Genomic DNA, 27357 nt, shown 5'->3' with positions numbered 1-27357 from the left:
ATAAATAACCACGACCGAAAAGATCAAAGGGGAAAGGAAATGTTGTCTTTTTAGGAGTTTTTAAATGATTCGGTCCTGCAGCTAAGCCTGTAACTTGTCAAAGAGCAATATAAACAACTTAAAGGTAATAACTGTAGGAAGTATGAAGCTACGGAAAAGCCTAGACGCTTCCTAAGTAAATGAAAAGAATACTCGCGTCCTGAGTGAACTTTGAACCCGGATATATATGAACTATCTAATTCAACTACAACAATCTTGAGTACAAGTGCGTTTCAAAGTACAGGTTTATTCTTGTGGGCTATAAGGTTTTCTAATTACAGACAGGTTTGTGACTGTCTGATCTCTGTTAAGAGTATCAAAAAGTATATGATATTTCCATCATCTATATCTATGATTCATAGGGCATGCCTTCATCAAAATGTTGTTTATTTCATTTTGTCTTAGGTTATGTCTTATACTGTACTTTGATCCTTTCTGTATATTCTAGAATCTGCTTGTACAAAAACAAAATTATATATGTGTGAGTCTTTAAGAATTTGACCCCTTGAGTTCAAACCGACATTTTCGTGAAACAACACAAACTTTTTTTGACGGAATTACACAATGCAAGTTCTTTCATATAAGAACAAACTATATAAGAACATAAGGTTTCAATTGCCAAAATAATAAGAGCAACTTAAGAACTTTTTAAGCTTTGTTTACTCCAAAACACCCTATTCTTAAGGAAAATTGATAAAAATGCTCACAAAATGGTGAAAATAAGAACATGTTAAGAACATTTTAAGGCTTAAAACTCAAAAAGCTAAGAACATCCGAAAGCTTCAAAAATTGTGGATGTTCTTATAAAAATACTCTACTCATGTGTTCTGTCACCTTCTGAAAATTTGTTCGAGAGACATTGAAAGGGAGAAAAAATCGTCAATTGCTTACAGAAAATTTTTTTTTTTCGCGTTCCTTGTAATACGATCCCCGCGTTTAAAGAGAAAACACTGCAATCACATGACATCCCTGCGTCATCCAATCAAATCACTTGACATGATCAATAAAACAATAGAAAACGTCTCTGAATGGTTGAGAAATGGATACATCAATTGTTCTATAGTTGACCACCTTGAAAACTTAGTATATATAAGTGTACCTGTGACTTGAGTAAATCACATTAAAAAGCAAAAGTCGATTCGACTGTAGCACTTACTAACAGAAAAAAGAAAATTTTCGACATATATCAAAAGTAGAGATCAAGAAAGAAGTTTCTTGTTTGCTTTTTTTGGTATTAATTTTATATTATTGAATATTATATATTCGATTTTTGAACAGTCATCGACAGGTGCATGAGCACAATGAAATTACCGCTGTTATTATTTTACGCGGCTGGCACGCTTGCAGGTATGTGAACATTTTATTTTTGCTATTTTATTCTTGCCGAATTTTTGTTTGGTAAACTTTTAAGCTATTTGCATATCCTTTTAATTTAATTTTACTGCTTAATCTCGCCTGTCATTTTAGGAAAAATACTTCAGTTTTGTATTTTCCCCAAATTATTTAAATCTTGAATTTAATTCAAAGATCTTAAGGTAGAAAAGAATTAGCCTAAATTGCTGATGAAATTTGCTTTATTCATCTTCTAAAGTTTATCAGTTTAAAAGATCAAAACCCTGCTAACATTCATGAAATGTTTGTAGTTTTCAAATAATGTCTTTGTAGCTTTTCGGTGTTATTTTCGCTTTATAAGGTTCAAATTTTAAAACTATTACGTATTTCGAAAATTGTATCCTTATTTTGCGTTTCAAAAACTTTTCAACCAAAAAACCATACCTTTTACCCCGGGGGGGGGGGTACTAGGTTTGCGAGGTGACGGCTATGTCCGAGCCGAAAATTGAAAATCGACCCTTTGAGAGACAAAATTTTGGTTATTTTGGGACCCTTTGAGAGACTTTTTCCTAAATTTTGGTCCATTTTTTCCAAATTTTGGTTTGATTTTCACCAAATTTTGGTCAAAATTCTTGGGAATCGTGACCCTGTGAGAGAGAAATTTTTGATTTTTGTGATTTTGGGACCCTTTCAGATACTAACTTTTGAATTTGTACCCCTTTGCCCTTTGAGAGACTTTTGAGGAATGAGAAAAGGTACCCTTATGGCTCGCACATACCCGGCACCCATTTTGCCTAAGTACCCCCCCCCCCCCGGGCCTTTTACCTACCCTTTTTTAAATATCTTCAAAAATCCAACTCAAAAGCATATTTTTCCTCAAGAAGTTCAAAGTCCATTATTGCAATAAAAAAAATTGTCAGGGATTTCCTTTCAGTAAACCGAGGGTTTCCCTTTGAGGTTTAAGGGGCTTTCCTTTGAGTCACGAGTTCTCTTTATAATGTTGACAATACAAATATTGACACAATGTACTTTGGTCATCAGTATTTGTCATTTTTTGAAAAAATTCAAAAAAACTTTTAACAGATTTTCTGAACAAACAATTTTTATTTATTTGCAAGACAATAATAGATTTCTTACGTAATAGATAGAATTTTACGAATCGATGTCTTTTCCTAAGCTGTTAAATAGCTTTGAACTAATTATTATTTTATTCTGATTTTAAAAACAGAGAAGTTGAAACTGACTCGTGCCCCTTGTGATTTAACAACCTTTCACTTGTATCAATTTTATCAGATTAAGGTGCCATAAATCAGAGATAATCGTTTTAACAGGTTAAAAACAATATATTGCACTGTAGATTTAGCGACGAATCTATAAGAAGGCATTCTTTCATAACTAAGAATACAGACTTTGCAATTTAAACATATAAAAACCTTTTGGATTTAAGTTTATGTTTTCACGAGGGTTAGCAATCCTTCCTTGATAAGAAAAACATCTTCCTGTCGCCTACTTTCTTTCATACACTGTAAAAGTTCCCACAGAAAAATGCATATTTTATGTTTACGTCAAAAGAAAAAACATATCCTTTTTTGTAATTGTTCAATAATTTTGTTTGTCTTCTCTTCAACCTATTTTTGTTTGATTTCAAGAAAAACAAAGCAAGGCGCTAATTAAACAATAGGAAATACTTAAAGTAATGTTGTTTTCTTGCATATTTTAGCAGAATATCATGTTTTTTTTTCTTTCTGAGTCTTTTAAAGAGCCTCTCTTAGGCACGGTCGACTTATAGATCCCTGAGAAATTTTAGATTTCAAGTTTTTCTTGTTTGTTCAGTTCAGAGTCACGTCAGAACATGAAATAACCAAAATGTCAAAAAAGAATAATGCAAGTTATTGCAAAGATAAACAAAAATATTATTTTGTATCTATTTCTTCGCTACTCTCTCTCTTGTCATTTTGCCGCTTGTGTTTTTTATAAGAAGCTAAATGCCAAGAAAAGCCTTGGAATATTGTGGTAGAAACTAAGATAATGTTAGAAAATAAACTTAAGTCTGTCTTTACTGTAACTCACTAAGAACACTACCCTGATTCTTGAAAGACTCTTATATAGGATTCTTAAGGATTTACACTTCATCTCGTGTCCTATTTCATAAGTGATTGAATTTTCTTCTCATAAATATCAATTGGTGTCCCCTCTCTTAAGAAAAGTCATATGACAATCATGTTATTTCTTGCAAGCTCAAAATAATAATGAAAGGGTCAAATACCTTTCTCACCCAATTGGGTAATTTTAGAATCTCTTCTTTCAACAAAAAAGATGGCACCTTTCAACAACATTACGTAATTTTTTTGAAAAGATTGACAGATTCAATAAGAATTTCAACATACTCCTTTCAAGGTGTCTCCCAATGTTTTCATCAATGACCCTTAAGACTAAAATTGCAACATTCTTTTTAGATGCTATGTATATCCCTTACATAGTTAGCCACGGTAGCCATCAATGATTCCTAAGATGACTTTAAAGCTTTACCAATAGGTTTACTAATAAATATATTCCGCGATAAAACAGTTCAACTAATGATACGAGCAGTATGTTTTGTCTAGGCCGGCCATCCATACATTTACAGAAATGACAAAATTCAGGGAAGAAAAAATAGATTAGTGCCCTATAACCAATTTAAATATTCTCTAATAACAATCATCTATATTTTTCGTTTTTTTTTTCTTTTTCAGCCCCATTCTTAGTCCTTGATGAAGGACTTCCAAAATCGACAGATGGTCTCCTTGGAAACTGTCAAAGTAAGTTTCTTTGATTGATTATTAATAATGTGGCTCATTCGCCTTATGCAGTTAATTTGATGTATCTTTTTTCCACTGCACTTTACTGCAAATCATTAATCATTCTTTAACGCAAATTTTACTTTTGCAAATCTTTAAACAAAGAACTAGCTTTTTAAATGTCATCTTTCTGATTCTGAATTCCATGACCTCATTTCTTAAGATAAATTCGATAACATTTTCTTCTTATTTCAGCATCCCGATTCAACCAGGGAAAAGCATATTCATATGATTATGCGGGCGAAACGGTTAGCAACATTGAAGGCGCATCTATACAGTCGACGGGGATGAGGATAAAGTCACGTGTCTTGATCACTCCTCTCCAAGAATGCAAGTTCGCCATGTCGGTAAGTCAATTCTTTCTGTACGAAACACTGCTCTTTTGATTTGAATAAACGAGACAAATCAGATAGAGAAGTCATTTTTATCTATACGAAACGCTTTTGTTTTAATTTGAATAAACGAGGCAATACAAGATACGCTCCCTTATTTGATGAAAATTTCCTCTTAAAAATTAAATTACAGAGCGTCGAATTTACCTCCTATTCTAGTCTTTGAAATACATTTCTTCTGTTTTTTCACACCTTTAGTTGAGCAACACTGAGCTCTCATTAAAGAGCAAGAACCAAGACTTCACCAAGAGTCGAGATTCCAATCTCCTTGCTGGTGATCTCCAAAAATACGAGTTACTTTTCACCATGAACGGTAACAAGATCGAAACTTTGGTTGCCCATGACAACGAACCTACCAACATTCTCAACATCAAGAGAGGTATGTGTGTGGCAAATCATTTACATCGATTTTTGTTCCAGTCTAGCGATTGGTCGCCTGATATTACTACAATATCACTTAAATTTCATATATCCTAACTCAGAATTGCGACGTCACTCGTTATTGTCATCACAGTGTCAAAGGAAATATTCTAAATCATGGAAAAAATCTTAGAAAAGCCCCTTAGCCAAACCTGAACTAAGATACGAATTTTATCAATTTGTTAACTATTGAATCTCTTCTTTTCTTCCTCCTAGGTATCTTAAGCATCTTGCAATTTGATCAAGACCAAACCACCGAGAAAGACGTCAACGGAATCTGTTCATCAACCATCAAAAAGGAACCTGACAACACATTCACCGAAACCAAGAAACTCCATGAATGCAAAGAACGTGCTCAAAATGAATACGGTGTCCAAGCCGCTTCATTCCAAACTGAATCTGCTATTAAACCATTAGGTATGTGGTAATTTATTTACAAAAGTTTTTTTCTCATACTCCCATCTCTTTTATCATTTTGTGCCATTCAGGCAACCTGCTCATAGAAAACACTCTTAATAAATAAAAGTAACAGCCAAAACCGATAGGAGTGTGGTAGATCATTTAAACCGAATATTCTTCAACTGGCATTGTTTTATCAATATATATATATATACGGCTTACGGTAATAAAGATATAATCAGTTCTTTCCTTCGTCCATCCTCTAGATTCTACCAGCAAATGCAATTTCGTTATGAAAGGTAACATAATCAAATCAGTTGAATGCAATGAAAAACACATCTTCAGACCATTCTCAGCTGGATACGAATCTGCATCAGGCGCCATGACCTTTGTCAAACAATCCATGAGATTCAATGGACCAACTGCTGCCCTCAGAATCAACTTGAATGCTGGATGTGAGTTGTTTTTGTCTTCAATGTGTCTTAAACTAAAATCATATAAAACCTCAGAGTATCTTAACTTTTAAAGCCTTTATGGACAAACTAGATGTAGCAATCTAAAAATATGCATGAGTATCAAAGAATAACCATTTTGAAGATTGTCTTGGAACAAGTTGTTAGTTTTTTGATTCTAAGTAATACGGTATATAGAGTCTTAACTATTTCCATTATTTTCTTTAGCATACAACAAACAATCCACCCTTGTTTTTGATCACGAGAAGGAAGAATTGAAATCAACCAAAGCTTTATCTGCCACTGCTGAATCCATCATGGAATCTCTCGTCTCAAAGAAATCTCTTTCCGCCCAACAAAATTCCGCCCACGAATTCACCGCCCTCGTTATGGCTTTGAGAAAGATGAACCAAAAAGCTATGACACCAATCTGGGACCAATACTTTGAATGCAAATCATGCTCTGAGGATCTCAAATCTGTCTACAGGTAAAACATTTACTAAATATTTGAAACTCTGACACAGTTGCCTTCTTCGCTTTTTTTATTACCTTGCTTGAACTTTTTGACAATTTTTTTCTAAGACAATCCAATTAAGAAATCTAGTTAAATCATTTGTTGAGATAACCAAAAGTCCAAAAAGGTTCTCTTAGTAGCAAGAAAATCTTAAATTTCAAAAATAATCAAGCGAATTATTTCGTTGTTATGACCACCTTCATGCTTATACGAATACAAGGTCTCTAAAAAAATCATATTTCTATCATTTTCATTTTTTTAGACAATATCTTTTGGATGCTATCGCATATTGTGGTACCTCCACATGTGTTTCATTCGTCCGTGACGTCATTGTTAACGGTGAAATGCAAGGTGAACGAGTCAACATGTTTTTACAATCCATTGCCTTGGTTGCCGATACTTCAAAAGACATGATCCGTGATGTCCTCGAGATTGTCAAGAAACAACCAACCAGACAAGCTTACTTGACTTTGGGTACTTTGATGAACCGACATTGCACTAAAACACCAAAAGATTGTGACTTTGTAAGTTCTTTTTTTTTTTTTTGGTAGAAACTTTGTTATTTGAGTTTGTGTCATCGAGTCTGGTTTGGTTCAAAAACTTAAATTTCGTCCTATTGAATGTTTATGAACTCCCATTTGTTTTCAACAGAAAATTATCCTTCTCGAAAAATTATACCATCTAAAAATGAGAATTTTGCCACAAGTTTTATCTCGCTGAAATTCCGGAGCCTCTTTTTAAAATGACGCAATGATAATTTATCTTTCTCGTTCCCAGGCCCAAAACAACCCAGTCTCCATTGCTGAATCATACTTGGAAAAGAAATTGGGAAAAAACTGTGATGGACAAGAGAATTACGAACGCGTCGAAGAGCTCCTCATGGTCTTGAAAGCCATGGGTAACGCCCGCCGCCCAGCTCGTGTCCGTAGCACCCTTCTCAAATGCGCCGAAAACTCAAAACACGCCAACATCACTCACTCTGTTTTCCACGCTTTCAAATCTATGCCATGCAGTGATAATCTCTTTACTGACGAGATCTTGAAATTCATCAAGAACCAAGAAATTGACCCAGAAAAGAGAATCCATGCTTTCCGTGCTGCCGTTTCATGCCCATCTGAATATGTTTTGGAACGCTTGGTCGCTACCTTGGAGAAAGAACCATCAAAACAAGTTGCTTCATACATGTGGACTACCTTCTCCAACATCATGGAATCTAACTCTGTTGAACAAGCCAAGTAAGTAGCAATACTGACATGTCTGGTTATTCTTTTATATATTTTGCTTTTTTACCCCGTCTAACATCATGGTATCTAACTTATCAAATAAGTAGTAATTTTAAAGACATATTTGGGGTCATTGTTTTATACCTAAGCAGCTTGCCTTCCTCATCCCTTCATCAAAAAATCTAACGGTTAAATTTAAAGACCGGTGTGGTCATTTTCTTAAATGTTGGTATGCGATCAAAATTTAAAATGCATACTTAAGTAATTTTTGAATGTGGATAAGAGTTCTGTCAACTTAATCTGATTGAATATTCTTTAACAAGAGCAGCATTCGAGCACTCCCCTTTAAATCCAATCTTATTTAATTTAACCTCTTCTTTACCATCAGTGCTCGTGAACTTTTGAAGAAGATCACCAAGACCATCCCATTGAAGGTTGTTGACTTGCCACACCACCAATACTCCAAATTCTTCGAGAAGACCCTTGGTGTCCAAGATGCCGGAGTCACAGCTGAAGGACAATTGATCTTCCATCCTGATGGATATTTGCCAAGAACTGCCATGTTCAACTTGAAAGGTAGGAATTCGAATCTAATACAGTTCAAAATACTTGATATCAATAGTTATTAAACTTACAGGATTTTAAGTTTCAAATTGTTGTAGTTTTATGTGTTCGAGCTCACTTCTTTGAATAGACTTTGAATTCGTTGATTTTTTCCTTTGCCTGTAGTAACTCACTCAGTCTTTAGTTAACTCTTGTGAACTCAAACAAAAACTGCTTAAAGTCACGTAAATTGGAGTAATTCAGATGGGAGAAAACATCAGCGTTCATCGTATCAATACCACCCAACAATTCGATATTCATTTTCAACATTAATATATTGTCTTTCACAGGAAACCTTCTCGGAAACTCCATCGATCTTTTTGAATCCATGGTTTACGTAGAGGGTGCAGAAGACATGATTGGAGAACTCGTCGGTATTGATGGACTTTTCTCCAAAGATTTCCTTTATGAAGTTTTCAACAGCTCAATGACAATGGACAAATTGAAGGAGATGTACTACAACCACCAAGACCAAGTAAGAAATAGTTTTCATAGGAAATCTTCTTTTTTGAATCTGGTTAATCGAGACTAAGTAAGAAAAAGTTTTCATAGTAAACCTTCTAATTTGAGTCTGACTAAATAAGAGTAGGTTTTCATGCTAAACTTCTCTGATGAGAATTGGGTGATTGAGAATGCTAAGATTTTTCAAAATTTCTAGTGGCCAAAATGTCCAGATGACGAAGATGCTTGCTTTTGAAAATTTACTTTTCCATATTGCCATACTCTTTAGATTGCTTGTCACCCGTCTGACTGCCCCGGTGGAACTTCTTCCCATAGTAAGGAGTCCCACTGGGTCTGTGACACAGGGTACCTATAGCTCACTTCTCTCCTTTTCAACTTTAGAAACGTGAAGTCAAAATGACTGGACGCATGAACAAAATCCACAACCAAGTCAACATGAAACCAACTAAACCAACTGCTCACATCAACATCAAGGTCATGGGCCAAGAAGTCCGTGTTTTCTCATACGATGATTTATACTGGCTTATTGATGAAATTGACAACATGAATGTGATTCAACTCTTGACCAACGCTGCCACAGGAGGACACAAGACATTCACCAAAAGCTTAATGTTCTTGGAATTGACTCACGTCGTACCAACTGGTAAGCTAGAACTCAGATTGGCATACAACGTTGTTTCGATATTCATCTAACGTTATATGGACGTTTTGAATGTTAGATAAACGTTGAAACAATGTTATGTGCCATTTTGGAAGAATCTTCATCTTCATTTTCCATCAATTAACTTTGAAAAACGTATTTGAAAATTGGAGTCAATTTGGATTCAACGTGACACACTTTGTTTCCAGAATTATCTCAAATTTGCCTATTTAGATATATACTCTATCACTCTACACTATCACGTGTTTTTGTCTTGTTTATATCATGACACTACAATCGAATCAAACCAATTATGACCCTTCAAAATTCTTTCTTTCTTCTCTGTAACTAGGAATGGGTCTTCCATTGAAAATGAAATTGACAGGATCAACCGTTGCTTCTTTGGAGTTGGACGGTAAATTCGATATCCGTAACATGTTCTGGGGACCTGGATCCATCCATGTCAAAGGTATGTATCATAACATCTTTGAAAACCAACCATCTATATTCATTTTAATTTATACTGTTCTCCAAAAAAAACTGAGGCATAATTTAGCATTGCAGTAATTAATTTGTCTTATCTTCTCAACTGTTGTCACAAAAGGCAATCAATACTTTTCAAACATACATACTGTAAAATTGGTAAATTGATCTTGTTGCTCCTTTTTCTCATATTTGAGCTTTGAGAGCAAGAAATTCAACACTTTCTCAATGTCATATCTACCTCCAGGATCAATCAAACCATCCGCTGTTGTTGAACTGTCTGGACAAATGGGCATCGACTCTGTCTACGCCAGCTCTGGTATCTTTGTTAACACCTCTATGTTCACTTCCAACGAACTCAAAGGAAATGTCATCTACCAAAACGGCAAAATCTTGAAAATCAACTTGGACACACCTGAAGAACCAATCACTCTTTTCAATGTCTCGTAAGTCCTATGTTTGATATTTTGCATTCAATTTCAGATTTCAAATTGTTATTGCCTGTCCTGGTATTACTGTTAGAGTGCTAGGCTTTAAAATATCATCCTTATTTACTGCCACATATGATAATTTCAAATTCTCCATAATAGGATAGTTTGGAAACACAATACAGAATCGCATTGAATATCCTTCAGTTTAACTGAAAATTTTTCTATAATTATTGACTAGTTTATGTTCTTAAAAATCATTATCTTTTCTCAAAAGATTTGGTAATCTTGACAAATTTTCTTCAATATTTTTAGATCAACTCCATTCATGTATTTGAACGAAGAATCCAACTTGATCCAAGGAACCGAAAGAAGAATTTCACCAGACTACTGCCTCAAATCCAAAATGATCGGTTACGGAATCTGCACATCTGTCCGTATTCCATTCGCTTTCCGTGAATACGAAGCTCCGTACTTCCCCTTATCCGGACCAGCTCACTATGGTGTTAAATTGGTTCGTGGTGATGAAAAATTGACTACTTACCAATTCTTGGTCAAAATGGAAAAGAAAGGTAATTGATTGTCATTACTTATTTTTGTTTTACTTCAAAAGATGGATCTCTTCCCTGATTTCTTTTTGGAGACTTCATTTCTCATTGCCGAGTTTCTTCAAGTCACTAGATACGGTGATGGCTTGAATCATTTTTGGAGCAATCCTTCCTTTGAATCAAGCTTGAATATAAATCTTTAAAACCAAAACCACATTGACTAAATGTCCATATAACGTTCAATGAAGGACTTTGAACCGACCCTCTGTTTGAGGAGTTGGCTGTGTATATCTTTTTGTTGTCCTACTATTTGTATAATTCTTAACTCCTACTTTCTTTTTCAACTCCAGGAAAAGAAACTCTTGGCAAGATTGAATTCTCCACACCAGGGGCTTACTACGATCGCACCGTTGGTGGTAACATGAAATATTCTGATGTCTGGGGAGTCAAGAATTTGGTCTTCTCTACCGAAAAACAAGGCAAAGCTGGATCAATCCAATTGAACTACAACCCAACCACTAAACGCGCTTTCATTGAAGGACGCAACAACTTCTTCACACCAAAAGAAATCGTCTCCAGAGTTGAAGCTTACCAATCAGGATCACCAATCTCACAACAATATGGAATCAAAGCTAACTTCAATTACGATTGGTACACATTCTCACATGAAACGAAAGTCATGAAGAAAGAATCAGGATATATGTTCCAAACAACAACAAACTATTATCCAAAGAAGTCCATCGTTGGAGTTGTCGAATACATGACCAAAGAAAACAAACTCATCCTCCGATTTGATGCCGATCAAATCAAACAAGCTTTTGAATTCAGTGGACAAATGAAGAAAGAGGCTTCCCAAAATGGAATCACCTTCACAGCTACTCATCTCACTTCTGGCAAATCAGCTACCCTTTACATGGGTGTCAACAACCAAGCTGATGTCAAGGAATTGATCATTGAAGCCAACGTCTTGGGCAAGAAAGCATCATCTGTCATTGGATATTACAACAAGAATGGAATGCAATCTTATGAACACATCATCAAGGTATGTCTAAAACAATGTCCATCTTAGGTCCATATAAGGTCCATTTAAGGTCCATATAACGTCAGAAGTCTTGTGAAATAAACATCTTTTGGATGAATATATGATGAGAAGTTTCACTGTTTCGATAATTCAATAATTTAACAGTGGTGAAGCAACCTCTCATGAACCATTTGTACACATTCAAATTATCCTCTATCTTCCATTCTTTCAGGTTAACGGCAAATCAGGACGTTTCGTTGCTTCATTGACTAACCAAGAAACCACCAAACGTGTTGACATGAGCTTCTTACTCAACGGTCAAAAACAAGGAGAATCATTCGCTGTCCTCACCAACACGGCTCAAGAGAAATCTTTATACATCAGTGCATCTGCAATGGACAAAGACATGAATGCTAAAGCTGGATACTACGCTCGCGCTGGTAAACAAACTGTTCGCGCTGAAGCTAACATCGATGGAAATGAAGGTCAAATCTACTTCGATTTGAACTCTGCTGAAGGATACCGATACACTCTTGGTGGAATCGCTGGTCAATACAGTGCTGGATTCCGTGGTGCTTACACCGAAAACAAAGGACAAAAAGTCTGCATGGCAATGTATTATGGTATGACCAACTCTGAAGAGGAACCAGTCACTGCTTGCTTTGGTTATGACAGAATTGCCACAGCTTATTTCCACAAACGGGCTTTTGCTGAAGTTGAAATGAAAAAAATGGATAAATCTTTCGAATTGACCGCTGACATGAAACAAGAAGGTTAGTTCCCAGATTGTTTTTTTTATGATTTTGATTCCTTTGAAAAATGCTATAAAGTATCATTTGTAAGATGCCATTTGATTTGATATCAAATGCGAATCTTAATATAATCCTCATATTTAGCGTACAATTAGTACAATATCAATCTACAAAATTTTTGAAATTTCTTTTTCAAATCATCTCTATCTACTCTATGACTATCCACATGAATTTCAATCAATCAATCTTTCTATATATCTTCTTCTTCAGGAAAAACCACTTCCGTCATCACTGCTTTCAACTACAATGGAAAAACGATGCTTCGTGAATCTATCCAATTCACTTACGCTGGAGTCATGAACACCGAATTGCACTACACTTTGACTGTCGGTAAGTGGAAAAATAAATTATTCAAAAAATACTACCTCTTAAAATATCAAAGCATCCTATTTAAAGAAGGATCTTTAGAAGTGCTTCAACCAGTTTCTGTTAACCTTTCTGATTCCTTATAATATTATTTAAGAGCTTTTCGACATTTGAAAAACTTTTCGACAGACTCCCTTTAGCGCTAAAAAACTTCGTGCAAGGGTTTTTGAAAGTTCCTCATATCTTAACTTCAAATCCAAAATGCTCAACCTTAGCCTTCCCAGATGACAGAGAACGTTCATTCAACGTTTATCTAGCGTCTATATAACGTCAGATGAACGTTGAATCAACGTTGTGTGTCAGCTGGGTTAGTATAGCTTACACCCTAAGTATGAAACCAAAATTTAAACTTAACCACTCTCTTCTAATTCTTTCAGGAAAATACAATGGTGGATTCAACCTCTTCACTCGCTCCAAGAAAACTACTGGACAAGTTGGAATCGAAGGATTCTACATGAACCAGAATGTGAAACTCGTCAACGATTGGTCAGTCTCCAATGTTGACCAGGGAATGGATCGATCCTTCACAACCACTGTCTTCTACAATGGCAAAGTTCTTCCAGTTTCAACCACCTTCAATGTTTACACCGAAAAAGGTAATTATTCTTACCTATTGCTATAATACAGTTAACTATTTTTCTTTTGAACCTACACTAAAAACATCGTCCATTTTAGCTGGAAATTGGTATAAAATACTTCAATGTTGCAATCCGAATTTCTCTAGTTCAAATTAGAGAGAATCTATGTCGTCTTGTCGTCTTTTCTTGCCTTAATCTTGGCTTTTGGACACATTAGGATTAAGAAGTTGAACTAGATTTAAGAATCTCTTCCTCTTTATTCTAGCAACCGTCGGACCATCTTTCCGTCTTAACATTGGATCTGCATCAATGGTATACACCACCATGATCAACTATGGCAACGGCAAATACGGCATGTCTGATGAAATCGCAATTGAATCAAACTCCAAATCATTGATCAAACTCTTCCGAAGAGCTGATTTGACCATGAAAGGTAACCGCAAAGAAGTGAACGTCAAATTCGGCACCATCATTGCTGACAAGACTTACGAATACGGATGGGAAGCAGCTATGGTTAACCAAGGTACTGCCAGCAAATCCGCTATTGATCTCATCTTCAGATTACAATACTCAACCACACGTAAATCTGTCATCACATTCACCGTAGCCGACAACAAAAAAGCTGCCAGCCTTTACATCAATGTTGAATACTTCCCAACCAAATCTGTCAGTCATTCAATCATTTTCACCAAGAAAACTCAAGAGCTTGCTTTTGATTTTGAATTCTTGCCAACAATGCACTCAACCTTCAATGTTCGATTCGATATGAATCCTGCAGCAGAATACAAGAAAATCACCACAGATTTTGGTCTCAAATGGAACAAATTCAGGAAAATGGCATCTTTGACTCAACTCTTCAACAACAACAAGAAGATGTTTGAAACCATCACCAAGTTCGGTGCCAACAACTTCGGAGTCAAATACGAGAAGAAAGCACGCAAACTCACCCTCGGTGTTCGCGTCATGAAACATAACGCCAAGTTTATCACCATCTTCAAGAAAAAGATGACCCAATTCCAAATGATCAAGAACGGTAAAGTCCTTGCCAACGTTGGTGTTGGATACACCAAAGCTGGAAAGAAATGGACCGTGTCTGTATTGAACAAAGGAAGATCTGTTGCTTCATTGACTGGCAATTACAACCGATTCATCAAAGAATCTACTTTAACCATGAAAGTTGGACGTAAATCCTTTGGTGTATCTGGACGTATGGATCGCTCAATGGTCTCTGGTGCTATCATCTACAACCGTAAAGACATTGCTAAGATTGTTGCCAAGAAAGTCAAGAACACAGTTTCCTTGAAATTCATGGCACCAACAATGAAGAAAGACATCACATTTGCTGCTGAATTAGCCAAGAAAACCAAGACCTTGACTCTTACCGTCAAATCTGGCAAAATCAATGCTGGTGTTGAGCTCAGAGCTGACTGGCAATCAAAGATTGCATCTGCATTCGGATTCTTGAACAAACACAGAGCTGGAGTCTCTATGGAAGCTACCAAGAACTCCTTTACCTACTCCGTCACCTTGACACCAAAGATCTCCATGAAAGTTGTCTTCGAAATGCTCCAAAATCGTGTCTTAAAAGTCACCCTTTTCAGACAAGCTGGATCCAAAACCATCGAAGAATCATCAATGAAATTCAAGCTTTCCCGTAAGATGACTGAATTCGCTTTCACCTTCAACACTGATTATTTCAAGAAAATGGTCAAAGACATGAAACCAAAAGTCAAAGAAATGATGAAAGATTTGAAACAATTCGTCAAGAAGACCCAAAAACAATCCACCAAATACGCCAAGAAACAAGCTGCAAAGGCTCAACGTATCGCTATGGATTACGTCGAAGATATGGAAAAGACTGTCAAGAAGATTGATATTAATGACATGAAGGCCAAAGCCGAAAAGACTGCTGTCAAATCCATGAAGAAAGTCTCAGCCATGATTGAAAAAGCAATCAAGAAGATTATCAAAGCATTGAACCAACTCAAGAAAGAATTGCCACGCATCAAGAAACAAATGAACAAATATGTCATCAAATCTGGCAAATATCTGAAGACCATGCAAGCTCAAATGGAAAAGAACTTGATGAAAATGCAACAACAATTGGAATTGGTCAATGCTGATCTTGCCAAAGTCACCAAGGAAGCAACCAGAATCATCATGATCGTTGCCAAGAATTTGACTGAGTCCTCAAGACCTGTTGTCGAAAAAGCATTCGAACTTATCAAGGATTTCAAACTCCGTGGTAAAACTATCGATGAATTGGTCACAATGGCACAAAAGAACTTGGCTCAATTTGCTGAAATCTACTCTGAATTGGCTCAAGAGAACTTTGCTGAATTGAAGAAACGTGCTGAAGCTTTGTATGGTAAAGCCATCAAGGAAGGTACCGTCATGTACGAGAAAGCTATGAAAGAAGGAAAGGTTATGTATGCTAAGGCTTTGAAAGATGCCGAGAAATACATTGCTGAAGCAACCAAAATGGCTGATGAATACACCAAGAAAGCTCAAGACTACATCCAAGAACAAACCAAAGAATTGATGAAGATGAGAATCCCATACCGCAAAGAGACCGTAGCTGAAATGATCGAGGTCATCAAAGCTAAGATTGAAGAATTCAAAGTCAAGATGATCGAACTCAAAGCTAAAGTTGAGAAATTGGATGCTGAAGAACTCTTGAAAGAAGCCAAGGAATTTGCCATGACCTACAAGATCAATGGTTTGACTGCTCAACAACATTTGGAGAACTTGAAACAACAAGCTAAAGTCTTACCAGCTAAAGCCAAGAAATCAATGCAAGAATTGGTCGAACTCCTCAAGATTTATCAAAAGGAGATTCAAATCTATTACCAACAATTAGCCAAATTCGCTGAACCATTGACCAAACATGTTGTATTCGTTTCTCAACGTGCTGTTAAACGATTTGCTCCATTAGTTCGTGAAGCCATGAAATCTTTACCAGAAATGCCAGAATTACCAGAGATGCCAAAGATCCCATCAATGAAACCATTAATTGCTGCTTTGAACAAGAATGCTGAAGAAATCAAACAATTCTTTGTCCCATTAGTCAAACCATTACACCCAATGTACAAAGACATCATGCGCCAGATCCGTAAAATCCAAATCATGGGAATCCGTATTGGACCACTTATGGACATCAATATGGATATTCTTTCCAACCAGATCGATTGGTATGTCAAGAACTCCCAAAAGATGATGGATCAACAAATGAAACTTATGTCCAACATGGTTGAAGAATACAGCAAAATGAACCCAGAAGACATTGTCAACAATGCTGCTAAAATGGGAAACCAAGCTCTGGATATGTCTAAAGAAGCAATGAAATATGCTCAGGAAATGGTTGCCAACCGCCAACAATTGATGAAACAGACTGAAGCTTTGTTGAAGAAATTGTACGCCCAACTTCAAGAGCAATACCAACAATTGAGAATGAAATTTGACGACTTCAAAGGACAAGATCATGAAGCTGTTTTGAAGGGATTCTACAAGAACGCCGAAGACAAGATGACTGTTATTGTTGATGAGATGCATTCCATCATGAAACAAATCCAAGCTTTGGACATGACCACACCTGCTAAGAAAGCATGGAACGACGCTGATGTTGTCAAACATTTGGAAAAATACGGAATCTCTCAACAAAAAGCTGAGAAATTGGTCAAGAGCATGAAGAGCATTGAATTCACCAAGATGACTCAACAAACTATTGAACGTGTTAAGGAATACTACAACATGGTATATGCCCAAACTGTCGTTCGTGCCAACAAAGTGTACAGATCTGTTGAGAAGATCGTCAAATACATCCGATCCATCCCAAAGAAGAGCTACGAGCAATGGTACAAAGAACTCCGTGGATTCGCTTTAGAAAACAAAGATGATTTTGTTAAATTCGCTGTTAACAATTACAAGATCTCCACAGAATCTGCTACCAAGTACTACAATATCTTGGTCTCCACAAGCCAACAGAACTTCAACGACATGAAGAAATTATACAACAAACGTGTTGTTCCAGTCTACACCAATGTTGCCAAACAATCACAACTCTTCTACGATGATGTCGCACAACCAACTAAAGATGTCGCTGAACATTACCAAAAGATCGCAACCAAAACTTACGAGGAGGTATATGCTCGTTACGAACCAGTCGTCCGTAAATACTATGCTGATTTGAAAGTCAAGGCTGAACAACAATTGAACGAGTTGAAGGCTCAAGCTGAAGCTAAATTCGAAGAACTCAAAATCCAAGGAGAAGAAATGAGAGTTAAACTCATGGCTAAGATCGAAGAATTGAAGAAAGAAATTGCTCAACAATACGAGCAATTCTTGGCTAAATACGGAGATATGACTTGGGAAGAGGTTGCTGAAAAGATGATCGAATTTGGTGAAGCTAAATATCTTGAAGGAAAACTCTTTGCTGAAAAGAAATATGCTGAAGGAAAAGCTTTCGCTGAAAAGAACTACGCTCTCGCTGTTGCCGAATATGAAAAGAACTTGAAGAAAGTTGAAAAGATGGTTGCTGAATACCGTGTCATCGTTGAAAAGATGTACCAAGAGCAGTACGCTAAGGTCATGACTCAATACAAGAAATACTTTGCCAAGTTCGAGAAAGAAATCCGACCAATGATTGAAGCCAAATATGCTGAATTGGAAGCCCAATACAAACAAATCCGTGCCAAGATTGAGAAATTCATTGCTGAATACAAAGTCAAGGCTATGGAATTGAAAGCTATGGCTGATATCAAAGTTGAACAATTGAAGGTTAAAGCTTTGGAATTGAAAGACAAGACTGTTGCTATCTACAATGCTAACAAAGATAAAACCATCAAAGCTCTTTACCGTGAGATCCGTGACTTTTTGATCAAGGAATTCAACAAGAACAAAGCTTTGGCTATTAAAGAATTCAACAAAAACAAGGAATTGGTCATCAAGGAGTTCAACAAACAAAAAGCTTTCTTGACCAAGGAATACACCAAACAATACAACATGGCTGTTAAGATGTACAACATGAAATCTGAAGATTTGACCAAGATGGCTATGGATTACAAACAATCTGCTGAGAAATACAGCAAAGTTGCTGAAGGGTATGCCAAGGAATTGAGCAAATACACCATGGAAGTTATCCTCCCAGAAACCAGCTTGGAGATGCAATCTATCATCAATCAAACTTTGAGAAACTCTGTCATCATGGGTAAAGTTATCGCTGAGGCTTACACACCACATGTTAACTTCATCAAACGTGAATCTATCAGATACTCCAAGATCGCCGTCAACCAATTGACAATCGTTATGGAACAATCTCAAATGGAATTGAAGAAACAGATGAAGAATGCTGAGAAATTGATGAATGAATTGATCGAACAAGCCAAAGAACACGAATACACCAAACAAGCCATCGAGTACTTCAAAGAAGCACGCAAACAAGCCATGATCTACTACAAGAAAGCCACCAAGGAAGCTATGGTTCAATACAAACAAGCCAGGAAACAAGCTATGGCTTATTACAAGAAAGCTATCAACCACAAATACGTTGTCCAAGCTAAGAAACGATTGAACAAATTGGTCAAATTGATCAAGGAGAAGATCGCTGAAATCAAAGCTCACCCAATGACTAAGAAATACGTCAAGATGGCACGCAAAACTTACATGAGATTGCAAGTTCGTTTGGAGAAACTCATCCGATTGATCAAGAAGAAGATTGAGCAAGCCAGAACACACCCCAAGACCAAGAAATACGTCAAATTGGCACGCAAGAGCTACGCTAAGGTCCAAAAGGAAATGAAAGGAGTCCAAAAGAAAGTCAATAAAATGATGCAAGATCGACGATTCAAGAAAATCCAAAAGACTTTGAACAAAATCCAATCATCTGCTACTTTCAGCTACAACAAACTTGCCAAGAAAGTCTCACCAAAGATCCAACGTGCTCGACGATCCGTCAAAAAATCAATGGAAATCGCTCCACGAAAAGCACAAAAAGCAATGGACTTCTTTGTTGAAGAACCTGAAGAAGCTTTCTGGACTTTGGTTGCAATGATTGAGAACTTTGCCAAGGATACTTACCAAACTCTTGCTGCAATTGACTTCAAAGAATTGGCTGACAACCGTCAACAATATTTGAATGATGCTAAGAACTTGATGATTGAAACTTTAGATGAAATCACCAATGAATGGTCTAAAACATCTGCCAAGAAATTGTACAAAAAGGCTGTTACCATGTCCAAGAAGATGTACAAAGATGCTCGATCAATGGCTTTGGAAATGTATGAAGATGCCCAAGAATTGATGAAGGAGACTCAAAAGACTTTGAAAGAAGTTGAAAAGACCTTGAAAGAACTCCCACAACAAATCAATGAAGTCATCATGAAGGAATATACCGAAAAAATGGTTATGTTGAAAAAATACATCAAGAAGACGATCCAATCTTTGAAACAACAATATAAAGATTCCAAATTACGTGAAGCTATTGACAACAAGATCTGGGGTGAAATTGCTGATGAAATCAAACGACACGAATTGACCGAAGTTGCTTACGATGTTGCCGAATTCACCGCTGAACGTGCTGAAGAAATGAAGAAAGTCGCTGTTAAGGAATACAAGAAACAATCAATTGTTGTCCAACAAAAGTACAACGAGTTGAAAACCAAAGCTATGGACAAATACGCTGAGATGAAAACCCAAGTTGGAGATTTGAAAATCAAAGCTGAGGAACTCAAATCCAAAGCTGTTGAATCTTACAATATGGCTGTTTCTGAATACGAACGATTGGTTGCTGAAGGACACAAAATGATCCAAACTTTGGATACCTTGTTGGAAAAAACCACCATTGCTGATATCGTCGAATACGTTCAAGCCAAATTCGAAGAAGCCCAAACCAAAGCTATGGAATTGAAATCCCAAGCTGAGGAATTGTATAAAACCAATGTGGAATTAGCCAAGACCATGATGAAAGAATACGAAACCCAAGCTAAGGAAATGATCTTGAAATACCGAGTACAAGCTGAAGCAATGTATGCTCAATACAAAACCAAAGCTGTTGTTGAATACAAGAAAGCCTTGAAGCAATTGGAGAAATTCTACGAAGCCAACGTTGAACCAATGGTTGAGGAATACAGAACCAAAGTTATGGAACAATACAAGAAATTGAGACCACAATTCGATGCCAAATACAACGAATTGGAGACTCAATATTTGGAATTGAAAGAACAAGCCATGACCAAATATCAATTGTACAGACAAGAAGGTTAGTCTCTCTTTTTTCTCTCCCTTTTTTCTTTGAGCTTTATGACACAAGATTGTATAGAATTAAGGAAGAATATCTTTGTACTGCTTAATGCTTCAAAAAAGCTTAAAAAATTCTTAAATCGGCTGAAATCTAAACAACCATCCCCTTTAATTCTTAGGTGAGCAATTATTGAAAGCCTACAAAGTCAAAGCTGTTGAATTCTACAAGAAGACCTCTGAAGACTTATACAAACGTGTTATGGATTCTGAACTCCGTCGCCAATTGATGTCCATCCAGAAGATGACTATCAAACAAACCATTGAAGCCTTGAAGAAGATGCCACAGGAGATTCAACTCTTTGTTCAAGAGACCAAAGAGATGGTACAAGGAATAATGAACGCTTACTCCAAGAAAGCAGTTGCTGAATACAACAAACAATACAAGAGAGCTTACGACGAGTACAGCAAACAATACAACCAAATGAAAGTCAAATCTGATAAGATGATTGCCGAATACCAACAACGACGCGCTGAATTGATCAAAATGATGAAACCCATCATGGAACCAATTGTTGATGCTTACAAATGGGTTGAAAATGAAATCACTGAAACTGCTGTTTTTGTGTACCGTTATCACCGAATTGAAGAACGCGCTGATGCCCTTAAAACTATGGTTGTTGCTGAATACCAACGTCTGAGACCTATTGTTCAAGCTGAGATTGAAAAATTCCAACGTGAATTGATGGCTGAATACCAAAAGAAAGTTGAAGAATACAAACAAGTTGCTGAGCAATACAAAGAAATGGCTGCTGAATACAGAGTCAAAGGTATTTTTTTTGTCAATCGTTTTTACAATCAAAACAACCTTTAATAATGTCTCGAACTCCTGACAAGGATCAGATAAATAAAGGTTTCAAAATTCTAAGATCTACTTTGTCATCAAACACTGATTAATTTCTTGCTTAAACCAATGAATGTTTTTTACTACTACAGGTCAACTTTGTGCTACTTGAAAAATGCCTAGAACTATACATATCTGAAGATCTTTAAATGCTGAGAATCGGATAAATTGAAATTTTAAAATCTCTTTTAATGTCAAAAACACGAGGCTCTAAAGTGAAATTTATTCAAACCTTACACATCTCATTTCTATCAAATTATTATTACCGATTCTTGCTCAGGTCTGAAATCACTGAAAATAACACCAAAATTTATCTATTCTTCCCTCAGGAAAAGATATGGCTTACGATGCTATCACCACTGCTGGCGACAAAACATTAAGAGGTATCCACTCTGGACTCCAATACGTTGACAACATTGATTTCTCCAAGATCGATTTATCCATGTTCGATTTCTCCAAGATCCAATTCCCAGATATGTCTAAACTCTCAAAACAAGCACGTGCATACTTGACCGAGATTAACAAATATGTTTCCATTGAAGATGGTAAAATCAAGATCAACATCCCACACGGTGAGATCAGACCAATGATCAATGCTCAATACAAGAAACTTGCCCAATTGTCTGAACGCACTGTCAAGATTGCCAAACAAGAGTTAAAGAAAATGATGAAAAAAGTCAAAGCTGAATTGAAAACGGTAAGTAATGCTTTTCCCAGAATTCCTAGCAAAAGTTCTCCAATCTATTTTAACAAAAGGGATTATTATATACTATTATAGGTGCAAACTATGCCACTTTTTATGATCACAATATACCTTTCGGATATTTCAAGTTGAGTTGTATTCCAAAATTTGACAGATTAGATACTATCACTATAAACCATAGCTTGCAATAGCTAAGAGAAATAAAAACACTTTTCCTCACCTTTGACCAACCTTTATCTTTCTCATTGCAGGTCCAAGCCCGCGCTGATGTCTTACGTCAACGTCTTACACGCGCCGTCATGGCAAACACCGTCGAACTCCGAACCGACTTACGTAAGAGTTTCACAATCAACAACCGTATCGCTCAACGTGTATACGACAACGCTAAACTGTGGGGACAAAAAACATACCGCAAGGCTATGACTGAGTACAAGAAGGTTCGCTCCCAAGCTACTTCCTACATCAACAAGGCAAAGAAAATGGCTCAAAAATACTACAATACCATGGTCAGATCTGCCCAAAAAGCTTATTTGAAATCATCAGAAATTGTTATGGATATCTACAACGTTGGATTAAAGAAAATGCACAAACGCGCTTACTTCCATGCCCAGAAATACTACACCATGGCTGGACGTCAATACAACAAGATGGTTAAACAATACAAACCCGTTGCCATGAAGATGTACAACAAATACACCAAAATGGTTAAATCTCAATACATCCAAACCAAGAAAGATGTCTTACCTTACTACCGTGCCATGAAGAAAGCATACACTGATATCAAAATGGGTGTTTCAGTCCAAAAAGCAATGAAACCAGTCCTCCGTCAAATCGTCTTCGTTTCTCGCGAATACCAACGTCAAGCTATCAAATCTTTATCCAAAGCTAAATCCATGTTCTGCAAACGTGACCCAAAACTCTGTAAACACTTAAACGAAGCTTCCCGTATCCATAAGAAACTCTTCAACAAATACTACGAACGCGCTGCTGAATTCGTTGCTGTCTTCAAAGCCCGCTTCGATCGCTCCATCCGTATGCTCTCCCGATACACCAACCAACCCATCTTTGGTGATTACAATGTTGCTGCTTTGATGTTTGACAACACTGTCTTGACCTTTGATAAAACTTATTTCCAAATGGGTGAGGGATCAGAAGATTGCTCATATTTGTTGGCTCATGATTTCGCTGAAAACCAATTCACCGTAAAAAAGGTTTGTTTTCTTTTGATATTTTAATTTACAATTTAAGTCAATTTCAATATTCAACCATTTTTTAGTCCAGAAGTTTTTGAATGGAATACAATCCCCAACTGTTGGAAATAACAGGTTATTCATCTGTAGGGACGCCAGGTTTAGATTTTGGTTGCAGCAATCTTTATATCACAATTACAAGAATTTGAAGTTCTCAAGTCTGATTGATTGTCATTTTACAATATTCTTAAGTCTCAATTCTCCAGTTTCAACTCATTTAATATGAAAATATACTAAACCAATTCAATCATCTATATTTACCAGGAAGGACAATCAATTGTGATTGAAACCCCAGAGATGACAGTCTCCATCAAGAAGAACGGTCAAATCAGAGCTACCGTTGGAAAGGAAGTCACCAAGACCCTCCCAGTTGAATCTTCAACAGGACATTGTATCCGAAAGGACAACAAGATTATCTGCAACCTTGAAAACCTCAAAGTTGTCGTTGACTTGGAAAATGAAATCACCACATTGTCTGTTTCTGGATGGTATTTCGGACGTACTCGAGGTAACCCAATTTTCCTTCTGGCAAATGATTCTCTAATAGATTGCCGCATCAAAATTTCAGTTTTAAAAGTCAATTTATTCTGAAAACAGATTCCAAGAGACTCAACATTTGTATAGAATAGCATCTTCACAATTAAACGTCTTTTGTTAATATCATCATGATCAGCCAACCTTAAAACTATAAATCATCACCATATCTTCTCCTTTGATTTCCATTATTATAACCATTATATTTCAATTTCGTCTCCAGGAATCTTCGGAACCTTCAACCGTGAATCATACGATGACTTAAAACTCCCAACTGGAAAACTCACCAACAATGTCTATGAATTCTTGAACAAATACGAACTCTCCGGTAAGAAACAATGCCAACTCAAACCAGTCAAAGCCACCAAGAAGACATGCAATAACCCACCATCATACAGATGTCAAAAACTCTTCAACGAAGCTTCATCACCACTAGCTCAATATTTTGATATCGTTGATCCAGAACCATTCTGGGATGCCTGTATCGCTGATACTCGATCCTGCGATGGCAAAAAACCATCATATGATGCCTACTGCAAATCAGTTGCTGCTTTCGTTTCTATTGGACGCTCTATGGGACAATGGATTGAATTCCCAGAATCCTGTGGTAAGTTTTCTACCATTATCCCATAATCTTTTGCCAATATCAGTTTTGATCGTGCCTTTGATCAAACCATGTAAACTTGTCCATTTTTGAAAACCATAGAACTTTAAGATTTTACTTTTGCTCCGTAAGACGTTATTTCGTATCAATCACACCTAATAGTTTTGCTCTAAAAATAACATTAGGTTTTCATTTCAAGTATTTAAGTATTAAAAGGACTCAGATTTTTTACCAGAAAAATAATCAACATTTTATTTTCATTTCTGTAGTCAAATACGAGAACTACCGTATCGGAGAAGAATTCAAACAAAAGCCATCCAAGAAACAAATGGATGTTGTTGTCTTAGTATCTCAACAAGAATCTCAACGCCAATACATGGATAAATCTGTCAACGAATTCTTCAAATTGCTCAACAGAATGCTGAACAAACGCAACAAATTGAATGTCAAATATGCTGTTGTTGGATTCGGAGGTGCTGGAATCCAAGAGGAAGCTCATGTTAAGTCATTCAACAAGCACGCTTTCAACAGATTGCCAGAAGCTTTGAAGATCATCAAAACCATGAAATTCAATGGTGCTGAAGAAAACTCCAATGATGCTTTCATGGCAATCTCTGAAGCCGCTCAATTACCATTCCGTGCTGGAGCATCCAAAATGTTCATCCTCTTTAACGCCCAAAAACACTCCGCCCACCAACTTGGATCCACCCTTGATGAAGCTAGATACGCCCTTGCTAAAGAGTTAGATGCTTCATTGGTCACTTTCGAATCTGTTGACTTCAAGAACCGTAAAGCTTTCGGACAATCTAACCGTAAACTCTACACCAACAAGAAATCCATCAATGGAAAATTTACATCCCCAAACTCTGAATACACCAAATTGGTTGAAGAATCGAATGGAGGACACTTCAAAAAGGACATCCGTAACATCAAACAAGCTGCCAATGCTGTCCACGATATTGCCAAAAATACCGTCAAACGAAATAACCAAAAATGCCGACTCTGCAAAGTCGTTGCGTCGTGGGATCAAAGCGCCAAGACCATTTGCCAACCCATCAAATGCTAAATCCTCTACTTGACGATGTTATAAAAAATGGACTCTCCCCTTTTTTTGTTTATTTTTTTTATTTTCGTAAACATGGCTTTTTTATAATATAATTATTTTTTTTTAGTTTTGTTTTTTTACGCCAGGTTAGTAATTGGCAAAATTTTTTGTTTAAAATAATCTTTCATTTTCTGTTGTGTCATAGTTTTAAAAGAAAAAATAATGTATTTTTTTTCGTTTATTATTTTTGTTAACAATTTCATTTGAAAAAAATTCAATAAAAATTTATTTTACTGAAGTGACTATAAAACTTGATATCTTATAATTTATTGACTCAACCACACCCCCCTTCCAGAATTTAAATTTCGAATTTGTCTTCAAAAAAAAGGCTTTGCTACACAATCAGAGTTTGAATTGAAATTTGGAAAAATAATCTCGATATTAGGCGAAAATAAAAAATGTAGTGTTTCCAGAAACCGGCCGGGTGAAAAAATAATAATTTTCTGACCCGGCCGCAGACTTCGTTAATAGTTGATACATTAGCATTCAGGGCTTACTTCATACTGTTTGTACATAAAAGTTATCTTAAAAGTTCTATTTCAATGATCAAAAATAGCAAAAAAAGATATTTTCCGACCGGCCGCATGAGAGCTTTTTTCCTTGACCCGCATTCCGGAAACACTACATTTTTTTATTTTCGCCTCAATTTGAAATTTTTTTGCCAAAGTAAGTTCCCTTAAAGATAGATAACCATCCACAAGTCAAAAAAAGAAAAGCACATTAAAAACTGATTACACAACTAATAACAACGAGGTAAACCAGAGGTTAAGAACATTTTAAGGCTTTGCAGACACTAAAACACCCGATTTGTTAGAGAAATAGAAAATAGAATGCTCAGAAAACGGTAACAGCAAGAACATTTTAAGAACGCTTTTAGGCTTAGATCTCAAAAAGTTAAGAACATCCGAAGGTTTCAAAAATGTTGGATGTTCTTATAAATAATGTGTATGCCCACCGTACTGTTTCTGACACATATCTACGTGAAGTCTTACACTACAATCATGAGCCCCCCCAGCGGTTGGCGTGATGGCGTGATGGAGGGTTTTTCGTGGTGTGATGGCGTGAAATTTGCAGTTCAGCGTGATCGTGAAAATTATATCTATTAGTTGAATCGTATTTCTATGTCCATTTTAGCCAATTTAGAGGGTTTAAATTTCAAAATTTTCTTGGTCGGCCCCAACTATGGTGGGCCTCCTATAGGGTCTCCTATAGATCTCGTTTTAAAACATAAAAAAAGGTGCAAACAGGTCCATTCATCTGCCATTTATCCTTGTAACTTCCGATTGTTTTTAGCAGTTGCTAGCTAGTCATCACAATAATAAAGTCGAATGCTATGAGAGGGTCGAAAATTGAAAATTTTCCCCGTCAGCGCAAACCATGGTTGCGCTTCCACCGTAACTAACATTCTCCTCTCTTTCTTAGATGCTTATTGGGCTCTTCCAGAAAAAAATTGTATTGGGGGTGGAGGATAAAAC

The 27357-nt window shown here is 36.4% G+C and overlaps 1 protein-coding gene across 1 annotated transcript; it reads left to right on the top strand.

Moving 5' to 3' along the window:
* Positions 1–1155: 1155 nt before the first annotated feature.
* LOC136810082 (uncharacterized) lies at positions 1156–26132 on the top strand. Its single transcript, XM_067066650.1, has 26 exons — positions 1156–1386; positions 4104–4169; positions 4404–4555; positions 4799–4979; positions 5237–5437; positions 5686–5874; positions 6100–6358; positions 6648–6909; positions 7163–7620; positions 7997–8184; positions 8502–8686; positions 9055–9316; positions 9666–9782; positions 10044–10242; positions 10540–10796; positions 11123–11814; positions 12026–12566; positions 12816–12935; positions 13349–13567; positions 13815–20804; positions 20965–21612; positions 22016–22383; positions 22641–23600; positions 23904–24147; positions 24397–24780; positions 25047–26132. Exons 1-26 carry the CDS (start codon positions 1332–1334, stop codon positions 25841–25843), a joined length of 14994 nt encoding a protein of 4997 aa, XP_066922751.1. The 5' UTR covers positions 1156–1331; the 3' UTR covers positions 25844–26132.
* The last annotated feature ends 1225 nt before the right edge of the window (positions 26133–27357 follow it).

Source organism: Clytia hemisphaerica, unplaced genomic scaffold, assembly GCF_902728285.1.
Source record: "Clytia hemisphaerica strain Z4C2 unplaced genomic scaffold, Clytia hemisphaerica genome assembly, whole genome shotgun sequence".
Lineage (NCBI taxonomy): Eukaryota > Metazoa > Cnidaria > Hydrozoa > Leptothecata > Clytiidae > Clytia > Clytia hemisphaerica.
Note: the sequence above shows the minus strand (reverse complement) of the source record. Positions and strands in the feature narration are given on the sequence as shown.